This window comes from Cebus imitator, unplaced genomic scaffold (assembly GCF_001604975.1).
Source record: "Cebus imitator isolate Cc_AM_T3 unplaced genomic scaffold, Cebus_imitator-1.0 Scaffold42, whole genome shotgun sequence".
NCBI classification, from domain to species: domain Eukaryota; kingdom Metazoa; phylum Chordata; class Mammalia; order Primates; family Cebidae; genus Cebus; species Cebus imitator.
This window is the reverse complement of record NW_016107357.1, coordinates 12,494,882-12,506,985: the sequence shown is the minus strand read 5'-3', so window position 1 is coordinate 12,506,985 and position 12,104 is coordinate 12,494,882. Positions and strand designations below refer to the sequence as shown.

General features: G+C 35.8%; 1 protein-coding gene across 1 annotated transcript in view; it reads right to left on the bottom strand.

Moving 5' to 3' along the window:
• The window catches only part of TSNAX (translin associated factor X), a 36,917-nt gene that overhangs the window by 17,825 nt on the left and 6,988 nt on the right, over nt 1–12,104 (bottom strand). The window contains exons 3-4 of the mRNA XM_017526545.2: nt 10,483–10,597; nt 7,283–7,413 (exon numbers count right to left, since the gene is read on the bottom strand). Coding sequence (XP_017382034.1) covers nt 7,283–7,413; nt 10,483–10,597 — 246 coding nt within the window. The remainder of the gene's footprint in view (nt 1–7,282; nt 7,414–10,482; nt 10,598–12,104) is intronic.

Here is a 12,104-nt window from a genome sequence, read left to right as displayed (position 1 = left end):
AGTAGAGAAGGACTTCCTTAGACACAAAGCCAGTAATCGTTAAAAGACTGGTTAATCTATATTGAAATTAAACAGTTTTCTTTTTTTTTTTTTTGAGAGAGAGTTTTGCTCTGTTGCTCAGGCTATAGTGCAGTGGCGCAATCTTGGCTCACTGCAATCTCCACCTCCTGGGTTCAAGCAATTCTCCTACCTCAGGTGTGCACCACAATGCCTGGCTAATTTTTGTATTTTTAGCAGAGACAGGGTTTTACCATGTTGGTCAGGCTGGTCTCGATCTCTTGGCTGCATGATCAGCCTGCCTTGGCCTCCTAAAGTGCTGGGATTACAGGCATGAGCTATCAGAGTCATCCTTAAATCTCCAGTTTCCTATCAATTCCATACTATTTCCCCACCACATCCCCTTTTCTCAGCACATGACACGAAAATGCAAGTGACGGAGAAAGAATTTTCTCAATTCCCTACCTCTACAGCCATCCGTAACTGCCCAACTGGGAAGAGAGAGTTGTCCTCTCATACAAGGTTTAAGCTCTGGATCCCATCCTCAAGTCTTGATTACTCAGGGATCCTATTCCATTCAATACTGTATTATATTTCCTTTAGTTAAGGTTATCAGCCTTTGGTTTTATTCTCACTTTAAACTCTCCTTAGACAATCCTATCCACGTCTTTAAAATTAGCTACAGTTTATGAGTTCATGACTCCAAGGCTATAACTGCAGATTAGACTTGCATCCTGAGTTCTTTAGACCTACGAATCAAATTGCCTCCTAGGGAGCAGCCTGTATGTTCTAAGATTTCCAATTAATCTTATCCAAAACCCATTCTACCTTCCTGTTTTCTCCTCTTAACAAATAACACTTCTATTCATCCAGTTGGCCAAACTAGAAACCCAAAGGCATCCCCAGACTATTCCCTTTCTTTATACTTTTTAAAAATAAACTATCTTCGAAAAACATGCACATTCCTCTCCATTCCTACTGCTAACACCAAACTTGAGACCCTATTCATTTCACACCAAGAAGGACCACTACAGCTGCCTCACCTCTCACCTCTAGCATCCCTCCGAATAAAATATAATGGCAAAACAGAAAGCAGAGACTTTAAGTGCGGATGTCCTAGGTTCTAATGTTAATTCAGTCTCTTGCAAGCAGGGTGAACTGATGTAAGTTTATTCATTTTACTGTGCTCCAATTTTCTCATCTGTAAAGTGCAGGCAACTGTTTACATAGTAGGTTTTATATAGAATAATGTATCAGTGTCTGGTATAATGGCCCTTTATACCAAACGATCAGAAGAATATAATAAGAATTACTGGCATTAATTTTTGTTAGACCGTATTTTATAATATCTCTAAAGAAAGCAATGGTTTTTTCTTCCCTGGATTTTTTTTCCCTTTTTTTGGCTCACAATTAAAAGGGGCTATTGTTCTTCCAAAATGTTATCCTAGTTCAATACATGCTACGATTCTTGGATACTTTTTGGTTTGCTAAGTAGCAACAGCAAACTGGCTGGGCACAGTGGCTCATGCCCATAATCCCAGTACTTTGGGAGGCCAATGTGGGCGGATCACTTGAGGTCAGGAGTTTGAGACCAGCCAGGTCAACATGATGAAACCTCATCTCTATTAAAAATACAAAACTTAGCTAGGCATGGTGGCATCTGCCTGTAACCCCAGCTACTTGGGAGGCTAAGGCACAAGAATAGCTTGAACCTGGGAGACAGGAGGTTGCAGTGAACCCAGATCGCGCCACTGTACTCCAGCCTAGGTGACAAAGAGAGACTCCATTTCAAAAAAAAAAAAAAAGAAGTAGTAGTAGTACTAGCAAACTATGTTAACAGAACACTATTTTTATCCTACTAAGCCATGATAAATTAAGAGTTTGTCAAGGAATAAGGGTCTCTCTGACTTGGTGCAATATGTCCAAAACTGAGTAAGACAGTGTCTCTTCTTCTCCGTGTTGCCTATTTAGCCCTATCCTTACCAACTGACAGACCTCAAGTCAAAAGAATAACCTTCGAAATAAGATTTCAGAAAAGGAATGGGAATGCTCAGAAATGAAAAGAGAAATTGGACTAAAAGACCTTCATACACTTGGACAGTCCAAGTAGCATGTACCAGACATTTATCTAGAAAGAGTATTTATAAACTGAGTTTTCTAACCCAGAAAATGCCTATAGACAGATTTTCCCATGGTCATAGTAGTCACCACAAAAGTTCACAGTATAAAATATACACTTACTAAATTGTGACTGAAACAGTCACCAAAAAATACCTACTGAATCATCTGACACTCACAGCAACCACGAACTGTATCTATTTTACATAATTACGTTACATAAAATATGTAGTTTATGTAATTTAAGAAGATACAGAATCTGAGATCTTCAAGAAAAAGCCTTTGGCTTTAGATAAAACAGCTTAAAGCACCAAATACTAGCTATCAGAGAGGTAATGGTTTAGCAGAAAGTGTTTCAGAGTGGATAAAACAAAACAGACTCCCGTTGCAATACTGTCACTCACCTCATTTACAAAATGAGGTAGCAGAACTAGAAGTCTTCTCACCAGTTAAAAAATCACTTTCAGATTAGACAAATGAACACTTTCAAACAAAAGAAAAATCTATTCAGAAAAAAATTTTAAATCCATCAATAGGCATATACCTGAATTTTCTATTACATCAAAAGAACACCAAGTTACCGTATCAGGGAGAGAAAAATTAACTATTTATCAGACATATTTTGTTTTCCTTGGCACGCACAGACACCATATTTCCCATTCATCCTTAAAGCTGGTGTGGCTATGTAACTAGCCAATAAAATGTGGGCAGAAATGCTCTATGACATTTCCAGGGCTGGTGCATAAAATCCTCAGGCGACATCCCCCATTCCTCTCTGTCAGCTCTATGTTGATGCCCTGGCTGATCTTGGAAATCATGTACTCATTACAACAGAGCCCCAGAGAGCATGGGTCTGTGAATAACTAAGTGGGCAGAGCACACTCAAACTACCACCACAAAGCCTGGTCTTCAAGAGAGAAAGATTCAATTTCTATTTCGTTAAGCCACTGCAATTTCACAGTTTATTCATCTGTTTCTGCACTTAGCTTTACCTTAACTAGCCAACATCTCTGGCACTTCTCTCTTAATATCACTCATAAACAGACAAAATTCAACTTTTAGCTATATCATTCCATCCACTACTCTTCCTATTGTTATTCCAAAAGCTTACAGAGATTCACATCCTAGTTCATTTTTTCCAGTGAGCATTCACAAATTTGCCAATATGATGAGCCTACATCAAATTTCTCTGAACTCACATACTAGCTTTGGAACTTCCCTAAATATTAACATTGATCCTATTCCTGCTAACGTATCTAAGAAATAGTCCCTGGAAACGTGTTTTCTTTTGGAAGAAACAAAACACAGCAAAATATAAACTTGTGAAAGCAAATCATCAGATAAAGCATATAGTTGAACAAAAAAGAAAAGCCTTTTAAAAATACTTTTGTTCTTCATTCTTTTAACGTTTATATTTATGGAGTACTTATTAGGTGTCTGGGATACGTAAAGTGAAAAACAAGAATGAAACCTTTGTAGAGATTTACAGAGTCTACATTCTAGTTAGGGAAGGAGAGATAATGAAGAAATATAATACATAAACAGATTACATATTAGAAGTTAAAAAGTGCTAAGACAAAAGGGGCACAGCATGTGCTGGGTGTACGAGGAAAACCTCAGTATTTGGGGTAAACAAAACAAAGCCTCTACTAGGAGTTAGGCTGTATAGTCAAAAGGTAAATAAAATCCATGTGGGAAGAAACCAATAGCACCACGTTAGCTTATGACCCTGAGCATAACTTCTCTGAGCCTCGATCTCCCCACTTGTGAAGTGGTAAAATATTATCTATGATTTAGAGGTATTGCAAAAATCAATGAGATTGTGAATATAAAGAATGGTGGCTAAAAACGTAACTGGCCCCAAACACCCACTTTACCCATCATTCACATTCTTGGATCAAAGAATTAAAATATTAATTAGGATATAAACTTAGTTTTGTGTACTAAGATGTCTCAAAAAATGACAATTCTTATCTTTAGCAGTGATATAAACTAAAGAAAAAAATACTATTTTTTCTTTGAAATGGAGGACATTTCCCCTCAAATGTTAATTTTTCAACGAGAGGGGAAAAAAAATGACAGGACACAAATTTTTTAAGTGACTTATTTCAAGCAACTAATTATTTGTTCATTTGTTTAATCATCCCTTGGGACCATCTGTAATCTACTCTGATAAGAAATGTGTAGAAAACAGACCTTACGTTTTGTTGTTGTTCAATTATTAGGATATTCAATGTTTGAGCTCACACAAGTATCCCTTAGGGAAATGCTCTGCGTGCCATTAGCACTATTCTTGATGAGGAAAAGCACAGAACTCCTTTAGTTCATTGCCAGAATTGTTTTATCTTCAAGTCAAAAGAACAACTATTTGGAGTAGCACCAAAACAAGCATTTAACAATTACAAGCAGCAAGCTATTCATAAGCATCATATTGTTAATGCTAATCCAATGATAAATAACCTTATTTTATCAAATAAAATATCTGTCAGCAAAATTTTCCGTCCTAGACACCTCTTTACTTGACTGCTTTATTCCTTAACTTTAAGAAAAAACATGTTTATTGCTTCAATTCAAAGAACCTCATTTTAAAGACTTTTTAAAGAAAAGATGTAGAACATTATTTTAACCCATGAATAAGTAATCTTCAAAGAAAACTTACAAGTCGTAAACGAAAACCTAACAGAGACCATTGTGCTTCTAATAATTCTCCAATGATACAGTGAAGTAGGAAAATTTGAATAAAGAGCATTCCCATTAATGTCCTACCTTTCCAAGAGGACAGCATTTCCTTCCTGATTTAGATAATACTCTACTGAATATTTTCCTTTCACCTTTTTCTCCTCCATATCTCTGTTCTGTAAGACAACATATAGCTTTCTAGGTTGCTTTTGATATCATCCATATGGTCTTGGCCCTTATTTAAACTCTTTATCTTTATACTTCATGCACTGATGCATGAGGACATAAGAAATAGAACTACTGGGCTACATACAGCAATTCTGAAACGCCCCATAGATATCTGGGGAACCTGATGTTGTCAAAATTAGTAGAGCCTAATTGTGCACTAATAAGAAATTGAGAAGTTTAAACATAAAAAAAATACCATCTTTCACACATGAAGCACCAAAATTGTGGGGAAAATATATGAATTTTTATTAAAATACAAGTTTTAAGCAGGTTGAAGTCCAAAGTGAGAACTGCTGTGATCGGCTTTTATTATATTTATTAACTGTCATGAATTTTTACAAGATAGGCATACTACATGATGATGTGATAGAAAAAATGATAAAGATTATGGAAGTTATTCAAACTCTTACCTTTAGTCATTCAAGTTAGTAGGATATTTTGGAAAAGCTGTAGAATAGGATTTCTGTTTTACAGACATTTAGACTGTGCTGCTTCATCAGTTCAAGCAGGTTCCAGAAACTAAGAAACCTAACTTGCTCCCCACCACCACCAACACCACCACTCTGTAGCCCTCATAATTACACATGCATACCTAACTTACACATAGGAGAACTACTCTGTCTGAAATATTTTCCTGCTATGAATCTATCTGTAGTATGGTCACAGCTACCATTATAAAGATATTCTCAGCCAGGTGCTGTGGCTCACTCCTGTAATCCCAGCACTTTGGGAGGCTGAGGCAGGTGGATCACGAGGTCAGGAGTTCAAGACCAGCCTGAGCAATATGGTAAAACCCCATCTATACTAAAAATACAAAAATTAGCTGGGCATGGTAGGGCATGCCTATAATCCCAGCTACTCAGGAGGGTGAGGCAGGAGAATCGCTTGAACCCAGGAGGCAGAGGTTGTGGTGAGCCAAGATCACACCACTGCACTCAATCCTGGGTGAGACTTCGTCTCAAAAAAAAAAAAAAAAAAAGGGGGTATTCTCATGTTTTCTGCTAAGCTTGATTTACCTTTTACTTCACCCGTCTTCCCACCAACACCTCTGATCTTCTCTCCCACTCCAGCCAAATCTGTTAACTTAAGGTTGTGCCACTTTAGAGCAAACTAAATTTATGAAGTCATCTTTATTATGTGTGCCATTATGTAAAAATCAAATAAACCCTTGATATTAATAAATTATGATGGCAGGCTGTATTTCAATTGGTAATATGTTACAATGACTCCTCACAAAACTGTTTTACACTTCAGTTTCCAACAATGCACCCTCAGTTTTAACTAATGTATGCCGGTAACTTCTCTTACCCAAATTAGAAAATATTTCAACATTTCTGAAAAAAAAAACAAGTGCTGAAATTATAAATGTTGGACTAAAATTGGATATGCACATTAAAAAGATACCAAATAAACTCATTTCCCAGTCTTCCTGCAAACCTTAGGGTATTGAGACTAAGCATCCCTAATGCAAAAATCCTAAATCCGAAATGGTCCAAAATCCAAAACACTTTTGAGTGCTGACACGACGCTCAAAGGTCATGCTCAAAATAAATGCTCATTGGAGCATTTCAGATTTCTGGATTAGAGATGCTCCGCAGTAAACTGTGAATATTCCAAAACAAAATCTGAAACACTTCTGTTCCCAAGCATTTTGGATAAGGGATACTCAACCTGTATCTGAATTATATAGTATCTCTCTTATCAATGAGCCCACATTTAAAAAAAGAAGGACGAGGAAAGAACCAAGCACTCTATACATTTACTCAATTAATTTGAAAATGATGATAATCACCAAGATTCAGTATACCCTGAAATTTTTTTAAGTGAATATAAAACACCCAGATATAGAGTCATATTATAAGATATTTGGCTTCGTCTGGCAGCATTCTCTTTCTTGAGCCTATTTGAAACAGAAACTTAGAGCCACCAGTGAAATTTACCTGTAGTTAGAAATGAGATGTACCCTGTCTGAACACATCCTATATACACTCAAGAAGAAAGTTCATCCTATTAAGTCTGTGTTCTCAAATACTTTATTAAAATCAATCAATTACTACACTGCTAAAAAATCTATTACTACACTGCTAAAAAATAATAAAGCCAACTTGCCTCTGGATTACTTCTGTATTACTACAATGTCTCAGTTCTTTAAAGCCAGTATTATTTCACCAGGTATCACTTAAAATTCATGCAACTCACACGTTAATCATGTATCATACACTATATATATATATCTCCCCTGAAACAAACCTAGACTTACCTGTAGTAATGGCTCGATGGAACTGATGCATATCTTCCCCAGATAGCTCTTGGGCTACCTGGAATATCTTTTGTCTGACACCATCCAATTTAATTTCTGATTCAGTCAATATATCTTCCATATCAGGAGCACTACGATCAAGATATTGGGAACTTTTAGAACATCAGCCAGATGCTTTAATAGTGAAAAACTGAAATAATCTAAATATCAACATAGGGCTAAATATTGTATGCATTTGGATTCTTCTACCTCAGAACTACTCAAAACTATTAACAGTATGGAAAACATGAAAAATGCTATTAACACACTGTTAAGTGAAAAAAGTATACAAAAACAATATGTGTAACATAACAATAAGAAAAATTTTGTACATAAAAATATGACACACAGATGTCTGCTTTCAGTAAGGACAGAGTAACATGAACTAGATTTATCCTCTTACCTTAAACAACTAAAAAGAAAAAATAAATACAGAAAACAATGGTTAAAAACCCTGGACTACAGGCAGCATGGAGCAGTGATCCCTGGGGAAAGGGAGGAGAACAACATATACCCTGTGACTGCCCCATCTTATTGCCTGGAAAGTTTCCAAGTGACAGCACAGAGACAGGAAACTTAGGTGGAGACTGGGAGTCAGCCTGAGTAGAAAAGGATTTGGGTGTTTTGGGGGATCAAGACAGCTAAAATTTGCAAAGCAGAGTAACAATGAGGAGAAAGCTGTATAAACAGAGATGTTCAGAGATTTATAGAAGCGACCTCCTCAAGTCTTCAGTTGAGTACTGATCAGAACAGGCATGCAAGGAAACTATTCAAGGCTAGAAAGACTGGCCAAAATGAGCAGGCAGAACAATCCCCTTAGTTCACAGAGCCAGAAAGTATCAATTCATCAGCAGCAGACTGACACTACAAAAAATATCAAAGGAAGTTCTTGAGGCAAAAGGAAAATAATACCAGATGAAAATCTGATACACACAAAGGCATGAACACCAAAAATGGTAAATGTGGATAAAATTTTTCTTATTTTTAAATCATACTGTTTAAAGTAAAAATCATAACACATTGTGGAAATTATAACAAAAGTAGAAATAATATGAATCACAACAATAGCACAAAAGGCCAAGCTAGAAGGAAAATGGAAAAGGAAGTATAAGATTCTAACACCATATAGGAAGTAATATGTAAATAGTCCTTCCTTTGCATGGTACTGTGTTAACTGAAACTTGGGCACATCAACACTGTAACTGCAAAATAACTGTTACCACAAAACCATGTAATGTGAAAACAGGATTCTTATATGCACAAATTTTCGTAAACGCAGTATTGTACAAAGTGAAAATAGTTGACAATAAGATGTATATTATAAACCATAAAACAATCACTACAAAAACAAAAAAGGCATCGCTAACAAGCTTACAAATAAGATAAAATGGGATCATAAAAAATTATCCAAAATAAAGCAGGAAGAAGAGGATAGATTTAATTATAACTATATCAATAACTACATTAAATGTAAATGGTCTAAATACCTGGACTAACATGCAGAGATTTTCCAAATAGATTTTTAAAAAGCAAGAGAGACAAGAAATTCATGTTAAATATAAACACAAATAGATTAAAAATAAAAAGATGAAAAGATATATATTCTGATAACATTAATCAAAAGAAAACAGAGTAGCTATATTAATATCAAACTTCGGGCAAAGCCTATTTCCAGGGATACCATTTTAATGATGAAGGGTCAATTCATCAAATGCATAACAATCCTAAATATTAATGTACCAAATAAAAGAGCTTCAAGATACTTGAAGAAAAAACTGATAGGACTTCAAGGAGAAAGACAAACCTGTAATTATCTTAAAGAGATGTCATCCTCTTTCTCTCTCTCAATAATTGACAAGTATACAAAAAATCATAAGGAAATAAGCGACTTGAACAACACTTAATTGGTGTTTAGAGAACATTACACCTAACAATAGTAGAATATACACGCTTTTCAAGTGTACCCAGAACGTTTACCAGGTAGACCGTATCCTGAGCCAAAATTAAGGCTCTATAAATTTAAAAAGATTCAAATTATAGAAAGTATGTTCTCTAATACATGAAATTAAATTAGAAATCAGTACCAGAAAGTTGTCTGGAAAACCCCCAAAATACTTGGACACAAAATAACACACTTAAAATTACTCTTGGGTCAAAAATGAAATCAAAATAAAAATTGGCACCAATAAATTTCAAAACTTAAAGGAAATGGCAAATTCCTTAAAAACTACTGAAGCTCACTGAAGGAGTTATCTGTGTCTATTAAAGAAAATAATTTTGTAGTTAAAATACACAAGGTCTTCTCACTAACAGTTTTTCAGGTGTACTGTGACTGGCTCATTTCTTTCACAAAGTTTTTTTTTTTTTTTTTGAGGCAGTCTCGCTCTGTCACCAAGGCTGGAATGCATGGTGCAATTTGAGCTCACTGCAATCTCCGCCTCCCGAGTTAAAGCAATTCTCCTGCCTCAACCTCCTGAGTAGCTAAGATTACAGGAGCCTACCACCAAGCCTAGCTAATGTTTATATTTTTAGTAGAGATGGGATTTCACCATGTTGGCCAGGCTGGTCTCAAACTCCTGACCTCCAGTGATCCACATGGCTTGGCCTCCCAAAGTGCTGGCATTACAGGCATGAGTCACCACGCCCAGCCTCTTTCATAAAGTATTTTCACTTTTCTGGTTTCTAATATTTCTACAGACTTTTTTTTTTTTTTTTTTTTTTTTTTTTTCAAAATTTTTTTTTTTTTTTTTTTTTTTTTTTTGAGACAGGTTCTGGCTCTGTTCGCTCAGGCTGGAGTACGGTGGTATGATCTCGGCACACTGCAGCCTCTGCCTCCCAGGCTCAAGCAAGCCTCCCAGGAGCGTGGGTGGCGTTCACCACCAAGCCCGCCTAATTTTTGTATTTTTAGTACAGACAAGGTTTCGCCATGTTGCCCAGGCTGGTCTTGATCTCCTGAGCTCAAGTGATCCACCCACCTTGGCCTCCCAAACTGCTGGGATTACAGGTGTGAGCCACTACACTCAGCTGAGACCTATTGTTATTAAAATATTAATTCTTAAATTGTACCTGCTGCTAATGTCTTCTAATCCTGACATTCGAAGTCACAGAATATTCTAACAGCTAGTATCAAACTACAATAAATTTTAAAGATGCTTACTCACCTTGTAATCCTATGGAGGAGAAAAATTGTCCTTTTACTTTCAACAGTTATATCTCGACTAAGTTTCACAAGTCTCTCATATTTGTCATGCCTTGCATCAAGTTCCTGCTGAAATGCTAAAAACACATTATTATGAACATATATATTCTATACTCAAAGCCTACCAAACAATATTTTTAAGACGCATGTCACAATGTAAATGTAGACAAAGACTGTAGTCACCCAACTTCATTCAGAAGCAGAACACGATGGCAATGACACTCTCAAAATACAAAAAGATGAACATTATAAATAATCTCTAGCACCTACTGACTCCAGTGTTCTTAATTGTCAAACACCCTAGTTATATATCACTAACAGCATTAAAGTACCTTGAGAGGGCCACTTAATATTCCCATATTTCTGAACCTTTAAAAAGAAGTACTGATAATTTCTGTAAATGCCAACAATGCACAGAAGCTTGCAAATTCCTGAATCCCTGACTTTTTAAAAATCTGTCAACTGTAGTAAGGTAGCACATATATATTAAAATGAATATGAAACAAATTTCTGAAAAATGAATGCCAAAGTATGTGAATTATATCTTAATTTTTAAAAAAAATCTACCAAATTATGAATATTACACTTAAATATTGTGTAAAAATCTAGTTAGCCCATTTATTTTAGAATGTAATCTCAAATTTACTTTATGTTTTACTATGTAGTAATACTGCACACATAAGCATAATACAATTGAGAAATACTCAACTATTTTCAGAAAGATAGTAAAGGGGAAAATGACTGAACATAAACAACCACTACAGAAGTTAGTTTTGTTATAACTAATAACTAGATCATAAAGTAGTTCTGCAATCAATAGAAAGTTGTGGCAGAGTTAATCTAAAAATGATCACTAAGAAGTATCAAAATTTAATTAGGCTGGGGAAAAAGTCAACTGAAAATTGGATTAGTCAGGATGTTAGAAATCTAGGAAGAGAAATGAAAGTAGGAGAAAATGAAGAAGAGTTCCTGAGAATGATGAAAGGCTGAATGCAGGCTGTGGTGTCCAGTTCTTACACACTAAATTTGAAGACTCAACACTCCCATAGAGAAATTAATCTTCAACCTGTCAAACTGTTATGAACACAAGTCTCCCATAAAATAATATTACATAAGAAGATTTCCTCCCCACTTTCATACATCCTTTTCCTTACAGAACAAAGCATTTTCACAACTCTAACATGTCTTGCCTTCAGGAAAATGTTCATACATTTGTCTCCTTACATGTCAGGACTTTGATTCCTTACAGTCACACTGTTTTCTCCTTACCTGTACGGTATCAGCACTTAATGGTCAGGAAACTACTGAATGGAATTCTTTTATTTATATCTATTACATATAATTGCCAATCTGCTTACCTTTTATGCTAACTTAACTTTCACCTAATCTGCTTAATTTGTTTTAGTCTTGAATACTGAGACTCAAAGAATTTTACCTTGGTAAACTTTTTACAGAAAGCCTAACTTGAGGCTGCCAAACAAAAAACAGTGGTTTAGGTTTTTTAAAAGAATAAAAGCTTTGGCCGGGCTCGGTGGCTCAAGCCTGTAATCCCAGCACTTTGGGAGGCGGAGGCGGGTGGATCAC